This window comes from Danio rerio, chromosome 1 (assembly GCF_052040795.2).
Source record: "Danio rerio strain M-AB ecotype USA chromosome 1, GRCz13ab, whole genome shotgun sequence".
Lineage (NCBI taxonomy): Eukaryota > Metazoa > Chordata > Actinopteri > Cypriniformes > Danionidae > Danio > Danio rerio.
Window position 1 is genome coordinate 20,641,707 of NC_141021.1, and position 16,354 is coordinate 20,658,060.

Here is a 16,354-nt window from a genome sequence, read left to right on the forward strand (position 1 = left end):
CTACTGACAACCCCTTGCTGTAGCTCTGATACAAGTTTTATTTAGGGAGAACATTAAAAAGCACCACAGTGTTTGGGTGGTTTGCATATGCCTGAGGTTATTTTTTTACCTTTATTATTAAAATGTGTATAATACATACAAATGATGAAGCTGATATGTTGGTTCTTGTTACATTAAACATGGTGAATGTGCAGGGTGGCATTTCGAAAAGATGAAGTGTTTTAAATTTGCTGTGCTGTAGGTGTGCATAAAAACATTTGTCACACTATGTCACTCTCCATTTGCACGTGTTTGCTGCACATCTCTATTTGAAATACCTTGAGTGCACAAAAGTTGCACAATATGTGAACGGCCCCTAAGAAGGCACTTACATGACCATTTTCAACAGAAAACCTTAAAAAAAAGTGTGCTAATCAAGGTTGTTTTGGAAGAAATTATCTTTAACAATGTGGTTGTCTACAAGTGAATCTTTTTTAAAAAACAAAAACGTCAAGTACATTGTGTAAATTAGTTTAAATTTACCCTGAAACCTTCGCACTTTCAAAGGACTCACAGCAGTTCACTAGATGCTTTAACATTCAACAAAGCGTTCATTACATGTACAGTTGAAGTCAGAATTATTAAGCCCCCTTTGAATTTTTTTCTTTTTAAAATATTTCCGAAATGATGTTTTACAGAGCAAGGAAATTTTCACAGTATGTCTGATAATATTTTTCGTCTGGAGAAAGTCTTATTTGTTTTATTTCGGCTAGAATATAAGCAGTTTTTAATAATATAATAATAATATTATTAATAATAATAATAATAATAAAAACATTTTAAGGTCAATATTATAAGCCACTTTAACCCTCTGGGGTCTGAGGGTGTTTTGGGGCTCTGGAGAAGCTATGTTTTTTTCGATAGCTTACAGAACAAACCATCGTTATACAATACCTTGCCTAATTACTCTAATCTGCCTAGTTAACCTAATTAACCTGGTTAAGCCTTTAAATGTCACTGTATAGAAGTGTCTTGAAAAATATCAAGTAAAATATTACTTACTGTTAGTAGTTGTAGGTAAGATCTATCCATTAAGAACAGTTATAGTCAGGGAACTGTTTTGTTTATCTGCCCTACCTGTCTACAGGTTTTTGTTAATATTTGTCGTCTTTATTTAAACATTTGATTTATGCAAATTAAAGATTTATTGACTGGACGTCAATTTGTTAATTCAATCGTCTTTGTCCATTCATATGTTCGGCTCAAACCTTGATATTGTTATTTGAGCCAGTTTTGGCTTTTGGGCCATAACAACTGTCATCATGGCAAAAGATAAAATAAATCAGTTATTGGAAATGAGTTATTAAAACTATTATGTTTAGAAATGTGTTGGAAAAAACTCTTCTCTCTGTTAAAACTGGGGAAAAAATAAACAGAGGGGTTAATAATTCAGGCGGTTTAATAATTCCGACTTCAACTGTAATGTATTTTTAAATTTATTTGGATTAATAAGAAAAATAGAACAATTTGTTAACAAAGATAGGGCTTTTGCTCTACAAGTGAGATTTTTTTTTTTAGCGTATCACTAGATACAATTAAAAAATGGTCTCAATAATTTTTGAAAATTAGAATATTACCATTGAAAAGAACATACAGGGTAACCCACCAAGCAATTATTTTTAGAAGTCATCTAATAGACATCCAAACATTAAGATCTCAGCTACAACAATTAGGCTGTCAGTGAAAGTCTAATTGTCAACTAACAATAGTCCAAAAATAGACTTGTCTAATCCGTAGGTCTAAATCTGGATTCCTGGAGGGCTGCAGCTCTGCATAATTTTGCTACAAACCTAATAAAACACAGCTGATCCAACTGATCAAGGTGTTCAAAACCACTAGAGACTACTAAGCAGGTGTGAGTGGGAGGTGGTTGGAGCTAAAGTGTGCAGAGCTGCGGCCCTCCAGGAATTGAGATTGAGACCACTGGTCTAATCTGTCTATTTGATGACTAGTCTATTTATAGACTATTCTCTATTAGATTTTTCATCGGCAGCCCAAATGTAGGCTTGTTTTGTCCAAGACATCTGTTTGGACATCTAGACATCTATTAGCCTATTATTAAACACAACAAAGATGTAAATCACTTTTCACCATTTTTGGGTGACTATTCTCAGGTGTATGTGTAAGTGTGTGTATGTGAGACAGGCATGTAAAAATATAGTACAGTATACACACATGATGGTTTAGTTCTGATGACGATTGGTTTGCTGCGTGCTCCATCGCCTTTTGAGGTGAATGCAGCCACGGTCACAGAGTATTCAGTGTTCGGCCACAAATCGGTCAAAATCACTTCCTAATAAACACATACACACTTTACTATATAACTAAGAAGACCAAATGTCCTACAATACTGCTCCATATAATTTGTATTCATATCAGAGATTGCATAGGGAAGGGGGCTTGTTGCAAAATTAATGGGAGGAATCACCATGCTTAATATGGTGGCTCCTGGAAGTCCTGCTTTTCAGTTAATAAACTCAATATCCTTATTATAGAAACACTTTTTAGTTGACTATAGTATGTTCATGTATAGTATGTGATTTAAGCTAAATAAGCAATGTTTATGATTTCATTATTCTATTAATTTGCTTAGACATTTGTTGAAATATATTTTCCCCCATTCAACTATATGATCTTGATATATTTTAAAAGCAAACATCCAATATGCATGAAAAATTTGGGTCATGTTCAAAAAAGATATACTCACATGTTCTATTGAGTCATTCTGCGGCTGCTTACAAAAACAAAGCAAGACAAAAATTAAAGTGAATGCCAGGATGCAATATGACTATTTGCACACACAGAGAATGAATGTCTATTGAGAATAAACAGTGTGAAAGGTTCACTGAAACAATTACATGGTGGTTTTAAGGCTCTTAGTTTCTGAGATAGTTATCAGAGGTTCTGTCTTAGCATGCGGATAATAAGCATATACTGATGTTATCTGCTAATTAAAGCAAATTTATAGTCCATTTAGAGAGCATTAGCTGAGCTAAGAAGCCTAATCACTGACAAACAAACAACTCATACAGATTGAGTGATATTTGGAATCTGCCTCATGTTTCTAGTCTATTCAAGTGTTTTTTCAATTAGCGGCGTTTCCAGAATCACTGAAAAATGACAAAACTTCAACTATGTTTAAATCTGTTTTCACATTCTCATAATCAACATTTTTAATATAGATTTTACAGAAAAATGGCTTTATTAAAGGGCACCTATGATAAAAATCAACTTTTGTAAGCAGTTTGGACAGAACTGTGTGTAGGTAGTGTGTCCAGTCATATTGGAGCGATATAAACTCAACAAGTCTCTTTTTTAAACTTCTTGACAATAAAATAGGACCCAAATCCAAGTGATTCTGAGGCCCACCACAACGTGACATAGGGGTGCGGTTTAACCCGCCCACCGAATAGATTAACAGGCGCCATAACAACATGTATACATGTATACAACATTTTAAAAACAGAGCATGTTTGTAATAAAGACAGTAAAATCGCAAAGTAATTCTTAACCGCTATAATTACCATGGCCACATAGTGTCAGTAAATGCTAATATGTGTGTACTCCAAATAGCATTAGTGTGTGGCTCATCGTTTCAGAAAAGCTTGAATAAACTCCACCACAAATACATCAAAAACACTTACTTGGTGTTTTTGACTAATGAGCTTTATTTCAGCTTCATCCAAGACAGTCTCGATTACTGACTGCTGTTTATCTGATGTAAAGCAGGAAAAGCAGACACGCATGTCGGATCGGTGGGCGGGGAGAAGCAGCTAATTTGCATTTAAAACCACAGGCTACAAAAACAGCTACACTGTATTCAGAAACCAAAATGGACAGATTCTATTATATATAATTAACAATCTGATGGGTATTTTCAGCTGATACTTTACAGACACATTCTGGAGACACCAAAGGCTTATCTTACATCTTGTAAAAGGGATAAAATAGTTTCAGCATCTCCACATAAACAATTATCTTACTTACTGTTATTAATGCTTACTTTTTCTAAACAACTTCTTTTGTGCACTGAAATTGTTACATATAAAAATCTAATTAACATTATTTTAACAAGATTTATTAAAGACACTTTAAAAAATCTGAAAAAGAAAAAGTAAATCAAGAAGAGCCACTTAAATACCCACTTAAACACTATTTCATGGAAATTCTACCTCTCTGTAGACATGTGAAGCTATAAACATAAAATACTTCAGCTTCACCACTGCTCTCAGCGTCACTGAATCTGTGATCACCACATCAGAGCAGGTCTGTTATTGTGCATCGATGTGACAAGCATACATCCTAATAAAGGTCATCTGCCTTAGTAACCTGACCAAATGCAAACATACAGTAATGTTGTAAACGAAACCACATTACTGACATTTACATCTCAGTCAGGTCCAATTACTCAGTCAGATCACACATTTAAAAATAACTAACCACCTACTGCAACAACTGAATTAGCAAGTGTCTTAGCTGTGCAGCAGGAATTCTAAAACCGGAATCCCGCATTTTAAAAAACATGCATCATAAGTGAATTGATCAAATCTAAATTTAGCACTACAGTCAAACTCTTATCCAGCAGCATATCTCTACATAGCAATCATATTCTGTCATCAGCTCTTATCAAAAGAGGTTCTTACTCAAACTCACCTCTCGCACCGCAAACGGGAGGGGGCCCAGGGCTCAAAAACTTTGTGAGTTCAGGGCTCTCTCCCGGGACGCATGCCAAACTTGCTTTATAATAAATCATCAGCCAAGTGTGAACTCTTAAAAAACTTTTTAAACTTGTAAGACTCATTGTTGATCACATTTAATGATTGATGATCACAGCGAGCTCAACAGATCTTTTAATCCTAGTTGCTTTGCGCATGCGCTATTACGAAGTCAATCAATTTGGTTGGTGGGAAAACGGCACTCCTACGTCACATTGTGGTGGGCCTCAAAATGGGAGGGATTTGGATCCTATTTTAATATCAGGAAATAAAAAAAAGACGTATTTTCTTTAAACAATATTGTCTTTAAATCACCCTAATATGACTGTGAACACATACCTACACACAGTTCTGTCCAAACAGTTCCCAAAAGAAGATTTTCATCATAGATGCCCTTTCATATGAATTATCCAAGCTAAGAACAGCAAGTTGCAAAGTTTGAGGTTCTTTTTTTATCTTGTAAATGCACTCTTATAAAAAGTACATATTGACTTTAGAAGTGTACATGTGTGTGCGTCAGAGAGGTGAAGTCTCCTACCTGTGGGTCTCTCAGTAGGTGTTCCCTGATTCTGGGCGAAACTGTTCTCTCCCCTGCAGTTCGTCTGGCGTATGTCACCTGGAAACCACGGATCTTTCCATGCTGTCGCTCAGCAACCGGAGGTTTCCATGACACTCTGGCAGAGGTGGCGTTTAAGACCACCACATCCACACCCCGCGGCGGTGCGCTGGGCACTAAAGGGGCATTTTAGTAAAGGACACGTCGTCACAACTCAACTTTCTCTCCAGCTCACAGGAGAGGGTGAGGAAAGGAGGCATGGTATCAGGGTTTCATTTTCTCAATATATACAGTTGGGACAAAAGATTAAGCCATGGAAAGGGTTCTGACCATGTTATGACTGTAAGGAAATCCAAAGAGGAGTTGGGGAGAAATCAGGAATATTCCAGCCACTTGGAAAGGCAAATGTGTCTTTAGTAGATGAAGGAAAGGGAGGTTTAGTTTCATATTTGGGCACTGTCACACAGACATACCGTCTTCCTCTGTGCGGACCAATATCGGCAGGCTTTCAGGCCCTTGACCATTGTCAGTGTGGGCAGCGATGGTCACAGAGTACAGGGTCCCTTTCTTCAGTCCCTCGATTCGATATCGGAAACAATTAGACGGGATGTCTGAGATCTTTTGAACAGGGTCTTTGTCCCGTTCAACTGCCACATATCGGATGGAGTACCCAGTAACAATCCCATTTTCATCAGTGGGGGGCGAGGCCCAGCTGAGAAGCAGACTTGTGGAGGAGGGGCTTGTGCAAGTTACGTCCTGAGGAGGGGGTATGGATTCTGATTGGGTCGTTAGAGAAGTGAGCAGGTTTAAGTGTGTGTTAAGAGTTGTTGGATGATAATGTGTGGAAGTGAAATGAAATCAAGAGAAAAGACAAAAAAGAAAAAGACAAAACAGACAGGTAAAACGTTGTGATGCTGTCATCCACGTATGATGAACTGACATGAACATAAAACTTACTTGTTTGACTTCCTCCATCCAGATCCTTTTATTGAGTGTTTCATGCTCTTACCTGCTTACACTTAACCAATCCAATGAACAGACAGATTCATGCTAGTCAAGGGGCTCACATAACACTCTATGCCAGTATATCAACTCAAAATACCTATGTATTTTTTAACCCTTTTAAACTGTTCAAATTTCGAATAGAGGTCTTTTTAAAAGCCAGCAACTCTTTTGCGCAGGTCCATCTAAAGAGTTAATGCTGCCAACTGATGATCAACAGTAAAAATTACACATTTTACTTCTTCTCAAACAGAAAAACCAGCAAAAATCAAAAATACAATATTATATGTCATAGCTTTGCAATCGCTTGTTAAGTGTGATGTCAAGCGAATCAGTTTCCGGGTTCAAGCATAAAAGTACAGAGACATCATGATTTAATATGGAATCCAGTTGAATGACTAAAAAGTGGTCATAAATTAATATTTTCTAAATTTAAATGAGTTGGGGCTTGGACCTGGAAACAGCATTCCATACGTAATGACATACGTCAAAAAAATGTCATTATAATGGAAGTCTTGTTCATGAAAACTTTTATCATCGCCTTTTAAACTATTATAGACTCGGAATGAAGGAATTACTTTCTAACAAGAGGCTACATGTGCTGCTGAGGATTAAAGACACATGTGAGAGGTTTGCTCTGACTGTGTGCTATATTTTGTGTTGTTTTTGAAGCCAAATAATGACTAAATGTATACTGTGTGTAGTTTTTCTGTAATTGGTAACATATCAGAGACTGTAAGGGGCTGTATGTTTTCATATATGCTGCATTTATTTATTTATTTTATAGAATTGCAGACTTTTCAGTAGGCTATTTCACCTATATCATTGATCTGCAGTTATAATCAAATCCTGTTCATAGAAAGTTTAGTAATGAACATTTATATAGAAGTATTTATGTGTATAAAGCATCTGTTTTGTGAGAAGTGTTTTTCTTATGATATGTGAACGACCCGTATGGTTTTACTGTATTCATTTCTTCGAGGGAGAATGACGCCGACTGAAACTTTACGTTGTACACCACGCCTATTAAAAGAGTACGCTTTTGGCAGTTGAAACGCAAGCTTGATAAAGGTGACCCGTACCGTACCACTGAGTGGAAACGGGCTATAAGGGGTTTGTTTCTCTTTAAGTAAGCCTAGTTACAAATCAGTGGAAGGGAGTTTCTCATGCCCAAATCTTACACACACTATTTGTACTTGCAACATTGTCAACAGCAATTACTCTTTGCATCAAGGAAACATTTACTCACGTCAGAACACATGTTTTAATTAATGTGAATAGAACTTGCTTCTGGCCTCAATGCAATATTTATGTGCATTAATATGCTAGTACATTTGAGGAGGTTTTTGATCATTTTAGACATTTAATTACTAACTTTACTTACAGATGGTCTTTTATTTAATAAAGTACACAGGGTTTCTGCAGGTCTTATGAAAGTAGATTTATGAAGTTAAAAAAGACTTGAGGCCCAAAAATTTGAGAGGGACCACACAACGTGAATATGTTTTGTAAATGTAAATGTATTGGGAGCAGGCAGTGAGACCTATAAGCAACTCCTCAAGAAAAATAAAAAATAAAAAAAATAAATAAATATATATATATATATATATATATATATATATATATATATATATATATATATATATATATATATATATATATATACACAGTATATATATATATATATATATATATATATATATATGTGTATATATATATATATATATATATATATATATATATATATATATATATATATATATATATATATATACTATCACACAATTTAAACAGAATTTTAATCTCAATTTTAATTAATTGCACAAAAACGCTTGAGGTTCTAATCTTCTGATCAGACTGTTAAAAGTTGTCTTGTTTTCCATATCAAATATCTAACAGTTCTTAAGATACATTTAAAATACATTTATTAAGAAGCAAAATTATATGACATGAGAAATCTTGATACATGGGTTTTAAAATTGTGAATTGCAATGCAGGGGTGTCAAACTCAAACCGCATCCTTGCACAGTTTAGTTTCAACCCTGCTTCAACACTTACCTGTCTGTTTCAAACAAGCCTAAAGGACTTATGTAACACTAGCATACAACTCTTCCTGACATAAAACCACAAGTTTGAAGAATGTGCCACCCTGCAACCTAGTCAGTTTTATATATTTAAAAAATATTTCTTTTTCTTTTATTATCATTATTTATTTGACCTAAAACACCATGCTGCCAACCTCAACTATCAAACCTGACCTGTTTTTATGCTTCATTTGTGAAATAAATGCACATCATATATTGTTTAAGCACATCATATACAGTTTGTTGCACAATATGAGAGTCATATTGTGGTATTTTTTTATTCTTTTAATCAATTTTGTACTGTTATACATTTATTTTTATATATTGTTTTCTATTTGTACTGTTATTTTCTGTTACTTTTGCTTGTTAACTGTCATTAAAATCTGTCATTAAAAAAAGCCTAAAGGACTCAGTTAGTTTGATCAGGTGTGTTTAATTAGGGTCGGAACAAAACTGGGCAGAGTTGCGGCCCTCCAGAAACTGAGTTTGACACCTGTGATTTAATGGGTTCAGAAAAAATGCTTATTAAAAAAATTTTTAATAGCTGCTTACAGATACAGTCTTCACTATTTATTTGTTTATTTTGTTCATTTTCTGAGCTTTCTTTATTTTGTATCTAGTAAAGGTACTAAATATTAAAGAAGATATTCAGATGAATTAGATTTTCAGTGGAAGACTTTCTGCTTTGATTTAACACATTTTAAGACCTTATATTTTATATGTAAGAATTAATACTTTTAAAAGACCCACAGAAACCTAGAATACATTTCATTTTACACCCATTGCTTAAGGTTTTAAATTCACACAGTATATGGTAAACACATACACTTATAGAATATGCCTGTGTATGTGTCTGCATTCATGGCCCCCAGAGTTTCTCTTAATATATTCCTTTCTCTCTGTGTGTGTGTGTGTGTGTGTGTGTGTGTGTGTGTGTGTGTGTGTGTGTGTGTGTGTGTGTGTGTGTGTAATTAATCTTTCTTATCTAGATGTTGGAAAGAGAACACTCCGCTTCACTTAATGTGAGTGTGGACCAGTGTTGGAGAGCTACTGATTAAATTCATTCAGTTTAGTGTAGTTCTGCTAATGGGAGAATCCAGGTAACAATCTCCATCTAGCAGCAATGGGTTGTGTTAAAAGTTAAGCAAAAAGGTGATAAACAAACATGCTCTCTTAAACTTGACTCTCTTAAATATGATTTCTTAAAGTGAATCAATATGCGATTTTTTTTTTCAGTAAATAAATAAAAAAAAACACGCTTGTGATAGTTACGATTGGCATAAATATTATTCTTATTGATTAATTAGCTCTATTTATCTTTCAAGTTTAAGGATTTAGTTTAATGTTTTAATCTGTTTAAGTGCTGTTTCCTCATTTGAAACTTGTTTTTATGAACAATATGCTACTGTTCAAAGTACTAAGGTCAGTCAGATTTTCAATGGTTTGGAAAGAAGACTCTTATGCTCACCGAGACTGCAATTATTTGATCAGAATACAAATTAAACAATAGTATTAGTAAACATTTTGACCATCTGAAATAGCTGTTTTCAATTTTGTTGTGTTTTAAAAAGCAATTTATCCATGTAAGTGAACAGGAAAACGTTTTGGCATCATTACTCCAGTCTTCACAGTCCTTCAGAAGTCATTTTACAGAAATATGTTGATCATTCTAATGTGCTATTTTTGGCATTTGTAGAAACAGTGACGAATTTTTCAAAATGCATTTTGGTAAAAAATACAAACATTGTAAAAGTCTTGTCACTTTTGATAAATTATTATAGCTTTAATACAATTAGGAATGTGTATTTTATCTAACTATATTTAGAAAATATTAATAAAAATTTTATAAAATACACTGGTTCACACAATCCAACCAGAGTGAGTTTACAGTGAATAGCTAAATAGATCAGTTCACAGGGCCCTATCATACGAAAATAGGCAAAATTAGGCACAAGGTGTGTATGGCTAAATTTTTTGCTTTTTTCAGACCAGTGCAACTGTAATTTTCACATTTTGCACCACTTGTTTAAATAGCAAATCCATTTGCACCACTTTGTTGACTCATGGGCATGTTGCAGTTTGCTATGTTGAGGAGATGAAATAGACTGCACCATTGACCAACTAAAAGTGTTAGTTTTAATACAAACAGGATGATCAGCAATACACAAATATCTGTACATGTCAAAAAAATTAAAGGATTAAAATGTTACAAAAATTATTATTTTCTACATAAATTTAAAAACCACTAGTTCCATGCCTTTTTCACTTTCTACACAAGTTTGCTGACCACACTTCGTTATTTTTGTTCATTTATTGGTTTGCTGGAAATTAGAAATTAATTTAGAAATAGTTCTGAAACAGATCTTTGTGCTTAACAAATTAAATATGTAAGCGGTGGAGTGAGTTTCCACCGTTTCCTCACATCACAAAAGGAGTAAAGTAAAGAGTAAAAGTAAAGTAAAGAAAAAGTAAAAAGGACAAATGGAAGCTCATTCTTTATCCTGGAACAGCAGATGGTCTGTTTAACTGTTTTCTTACTAGTGAAGCGTTCAGTTTTTCGACTTACAAAGTCCACTATGTAAATAAAAAATGTGCCATGGGGCGACGCAACTGACTCTTAAAGGGAATGGGAGATGAGATTCTGTTTACTTTAATACACTTCATACTCAAAACACACCCATAACTCATTAAGAGAATAAGCACAACCCTGCTAGACATGCGTCAGGGCGCAGAATGTATTTTTCAATCCTTAAAATAGCAAAAGTGGATTCAGACATGCCCTTAATGCTTTTGTGCCATGCGCTTTAGACTTTGCACTTAGATCAATAAAATAAAGCCCATGGTCTCCAGTACATGGCTCATGAAATTTGCATATTTTCAGACCAGTGCAACTGTAATTTTCACATTTTGCACCACTTGTTTAAATAGCAAATCCATTTGCACCACTTTGTTGACTCATGGGCATGTTGTTTATTTAAAAAAGGCCTGTTAAAGCGCATTGTTTAAAATTAGCTAAAATCAAGAAATCCTGACATTCAAGTCTAGTCCACCAGTGAGAAGCATTCTGATAAGGCTAATGCTGAAATAAGCTGGAAAATATAAAGTAGCTGGATAACCTGGTGGACCAGTTTGAGCTAAATAAGCAAGTGCCAGCACAGCAGCATCCCTTGACACAGCTTGTTGTTTTCAGCAAGCATAAAGATATTTGCGTCTGTTTTTATAAAAGCTTTAGACAGAACATACGTGTTTGTGGAGTCTGAACGGTGATTTCACTTGTAAAAGCCCCCAGGCCGTGTTTACTGCGCGCTGCTAGCTGAAATACGTAGGTGGAAAACGGCTTCAGATTCTTCAGCAGATAACTGGAGCTTGGATCAAATGTTATTTTCTGCAGGAGAGGGGTTTAAAGTAATTAGCATTAAAGCAGACGCTACAAAATGAAAACGTTCAGCATGTCTGTCTGTGTGCGTGTGTGTACCTGCTCTGGCTGGTCTCCAAGTCTGTAAATGAGCTCATAGCCAGTGATGGCATCTGTGCCACTGTGAGCGGGAGGGATCCACGACAGAAGGATGCTGGTCTCTGATTTCACCTCTGCCTTCAGCTCGGTGGGTTGCGACGGGACTAGGAATAAGCAAAAAGACGATGCTTGGAAAATGATGCAACAGAAACAAAATATGCTGCAATACTAACAGCTGTGGACAGTATTTGTGTTATTTCACTACTGTACTTGAGGGCATCTAACGAATCTGTGCTTTCTGAGTATTTTTCATTTTAGGAAACATTTACTTTAACTCCATTCTAAAACAAAGTATAGCATTTTTTGCCAATACATAAATGTATTTATCATGCCTATTGGTTTAAATGTATTATTTATCATGTTAGGAGATGTGGTAGGGGTATCCCCTTCGTAAACGAACTAAATATGGTCAGTTACTCTGATAAATTGGTTAACAAATCGTACTGAACAATTAATTTTTTAATTGAAAAGATCCAAATGCCTCTGTTCTGAAGTCAATAACTCACTGATCCAAATGATTCATAGCAAGTCTAAAGTTAATGATACATTGATTCAAATGATCCAGTCAGATTAAGGCTGAATTTAATGACTCACTGATTTAAATGATCCAGTCAGAGTGAGTCCACACGTAATATATTGATTCAAATGAAATAATTAGAGTGAGCCTACAATTAGCAATATACTGACTCAAATGATTCAGTCAAATTAAGGCTACAGTTACCACTAGGTTGATTCAAATGATCCAGTCAGAGTGAGGGTACATTAACACTATATTGATTCAACAGATCCAGTCAGAGTTAGGCTACAGTTAATGACCTGCTGATTCAAATGACCCAGTCAGAGTGAGTCCACATGTAACATATTAATTCAAATGATCTAATTATAGTGAGGCTACAGTTAACAATATACTGATTCAAATGATCCAGTCAGATTAAGGCGACATTTAATGACTCACTGATTCAAATGATCTAATTAGAGTGAGGCTACAATTAACAATTTACTGACTCAAATGATTCAGTCAAATTAAGGCTACAGTTACAACTATATTGATTCAATTGATCCGGTCAGAGTGAGGCTACAGTTAACACTATAATGATTCAAATGAATCAGTCAAATTGAGGCTAGTTAATGACTCACTCATTCAAATGATTTAGTCAGATTCAGGCTACAGTTAACAATATATTGTTTCAAATGAATCAGTCAATTTGAGGCTACAGTTAACAATTTATTGATTCAAATGATTAAGTCAGATTAAGGCTACAGTTAACATGTATTGATCTAAATGATTTAGTCAGAATGATGCCAGTTAATGACTCATTGATTCAAATGATTTAGTCAGATTGAAGCTACGATTAATAATATATTGTTTCAAATGAATCAATCAGATTGAGGCTACAGTTAACAATAAATTGATTCAAATGATTTATTCAGATCAAGGCTACAGCAGGGCTTAAAATTGCGACCATTTTGGTCGCATATACGCCCAAAATTTTATCTTTGCGACCTCAAAATATATTTGGGAGCATTTGTGCGAGTGCATAAAATTGTTGTGTGCGACCAGTTTTTACTGCAATATGTTCACCACATGCGCGGATTTGGGAGACATTCATGCAGAATGCATCTTTGCACTTGAAACGCGAAATGCAGTGTTTAGGAAGGGTTTAAAACAGTTATCTTGTCAACTTGCTGATCCAGTCAGAGTGAGTCTAAAGTCAATGACTCAACTCATTTGTTCAGAGTGAGTCTCCAGTAAATGGTTCATGGAATTTTAAACTGATGCAAAATTAGTTCAAATCAGATCCTCTCAGCTTGAGTTCCTGTGACTGAAGGCGCGAAATGTGAGTTGCTAAAGCTGAATTTCAGGATTTATTATTGTAAATGAAATCATATTTAGGTCACAGCTGTCAGTTGTGCGTGAACTAAATCTGCTGTAAAAAGTCGACCCGTTTAAGCCCAACTGTATGAAATGCTTGAATGTGGACATTCCCATATTTGTGCATTACTCTTTAAACAGGGTAGGTTAAAGCATGTACTAAGCGTTATGATATTTTCACTTACTTGCACACTTGATCACTATCATTAATTATCAGTATGATTATAGCAATAAATAATAAGTCTAATTAGCTAAATAAATAAACATCAATAAGTACATTTTACTTTAAATACAACAATAAAGTAGTTTTTGCCCTTTGACTAAAGTAAAATTAATGCATTTCTTCCACCACTGAAAATTAATATAAAAACATATAGTATATATATGTTTTACATATACATATACATTCTGCATACCTCCTGTTTTAGCAATGATGTGCAAATCACTGGAAAGAGGTCCATCTCCGACTGCGGTGAAGGCGAGAACTCTAATATAATAGGTTTTGTTGGGGGTCAAGTCTCGTATGTTCAAAAAATTGGCCCCTCGAACCATCTCCTTCTCCCATTGGCTGACAGACAGCGATGAATCTGATGTGTAATAGACCCTGTAACCAACCACCTGGCCGTTGGCTTCCTCTGGCTCCTCCCATTGCACCATGGCTGTGGATCCGCTCAGCATTCGACCCCTGACCCGGCGAGGAGGGGAACTGGGTGCCTGTTCCGCCGTTCGAGCATCCACGGTTGGACTCGGTGCGCCGCGACCGATTGAGTTCACCGCCACCACCCGGAAATGGTAGTGGGAGTAGGGGCTGAGCCCACCAACACTGTAGCGGGTTGTTGCAATGGCATCGATTTCTTTGAAGGGGTCGGTGGACGAGGAGGGACGATACTGGATGATGTAGTAAGAAACAGGGTGTGGATTTCCACTGTCCCACATGAGAGTAATGCTGGTGGCAGATCGCTCCATTACAACTGGACTTCCTGGAGGATTGGGAAGAGCTGGAAGATGGAGAAGGAGAATTAGGAAAATGTATTGTAAAGATATAATAAATGTAGTGGGAATCCTGTGATTCAAAGATTAATTTTTAGCGGGTGCTTTCACAGCGGGTGCTTTGAGGACAAAACCCCAGAGAGCAGTGCAGGTACCGCTGGATCGCGTCTCATTATAGTTGTTAAACGTGATATTTAATTAATCTTGTCTCAATCTGACGACTCTTCTGTCTTTTAAATCAGGTAACGTATAACAGTGTCAGTACACTGCTTCAATCTTTAGCTTTCACGCTTGTACTTAACCTTATATACTGTAAGTTGTGCACCTTTTTTACCAACCAAGTTTGTCGATGCCATTATAACGACCCAGATCACTCTGCCTACTCATGCCAGAGTCCCGCGGAAAAAGTGATTGACAGGTGGTATTTTGTGTGTGACTTATCATTATTTATTTATGATTTGGTTATGGGTAAAGCAAAGACTATGCGGGTCAGGTGGTTGAAACAATAGGCTACAAATAATTAATTTGTTATGGATTCATTAATTATTTAAAAATAATTAATTTACCGCCGCCTACAACGACGATGCCATCGTCCATCGTGATGATTCACATAAGATATTGTACAATGTCAAATTGGTCAAGATCGCCCAACCCTAATTTTAAACCTTCATGAGTTCCTTTCTTCTGTTGAACACAAAAGATATTTTGAAGAAGACTGAAAACCTGTACCTACTGACTTCCATAATAGAAAAACAAATAATATGAAAGTCAGCGGTTACACGTTTCCAGCTGTCTTTAACAAATCTTATTTTGTGTTCAACGGAGGAGGGAAATTCAAAAAGGTTTAGAAGAAGTGAAAGTTTAATAAACAATAAACTATCCCTTTAAACATCTTCAAAGAGTCTTTTAACATCCCTCCTGTGTACCTTTAACTGTGATCTGGGAAACAGTTTCTATAACTCCGAGTGTAGACATGGCGACACACGTGTAGTTGGCAGACTGGCGTACGTTGGTGAGCTCCAGAACATTTCGCCCAATAGGCATGTCGTCTTCTGGTGTCAAATCCTCGGCTCCCAGCATCCATTTGACATATGGCATAGGAACCCCCACCGCCTGACAGGTGATGTTCACACTTCCTCCCGGCATGATCTCATAATCCATCGGTGGCACAGAGAATCGAGGAGGGATTCGCCGCACTGAGGGTGTGAAAGACAGAGAGCCATTTATTAACTCATGCTAAAGACATTATTGATGCTACAGAGAGCACTGTGTATGACAGATGAACACTTGTGATGTTGTATACTGCAGGTTAGCAATCTGTGTTGTAGAGAAGAGCGAGGTAAGATGTGGCTGGGTTGCTTTTTAATGTGCCGAACTATGTTGTTTCTTTGTAATGTGAATATATGATTAAAAAAACATCTCATCAAATAGACATGCCAGTGATTTAGAGATGAACATGAGAGAAGTGACAGACATTTTTTTGAGAAAGCTGAAAACTGTTCAATGGCAGATTATACAAGTAGATACAAATTTATACGGATCTAAAATATACAGTTGAAAGCAAAATTAGGTCCTACCTTA

The 16,354-nt window shown here is 35.8% G+C and overlaps 2 protein-coding genes across 5 annotated transcripts in view; one reads left to right on the top strand and one right to left on the bottom strand.

Annotated features, from left to right (window-relative positions):
- ptprdb (protein tyrosine phosphatase receptor type Db) overlaps window positions 1-16,354 on the bottom strand; it is a 155,137-nt gene that overhangs the window by 53,941 nt on the left and 84,842 nt on the right. For 2 of the 4 annotated variants that reach the window (XM_087234881.1, XM_087234880.1), the window contains 4 exons: window positions 15,700-15,969; window positions 14,200-14,781; window positions 11,872-12,014; window positions 11,640-11,781 (listed from right to left, as the gene is read on the bottom strand). In XM_087234881.1, the coding sequence (XP_087091007.1) occupies window positions 11,640-11,781; window positions 11,872-12,014; window positions 14,200-14,781; window positions 15,700-15,969 (1,137 nt within the window). 4 annotated transcript variants of the gene reach the window in all.
- Window positions 650-16,354, top strand: part of LOC147846793 (uncharacterized) — a 133,892-nt gene continuing 118,187 nt past the window's right edge. The window contains exon 1 of the mRNA XM_087237068.1: window positions 650-1,324. The gene's annotated coding sequence lies outside the window, so the exon portion shown is untranslated. The remainder of the gene's footprint in view (window positions 1,325-16,354) is intronic.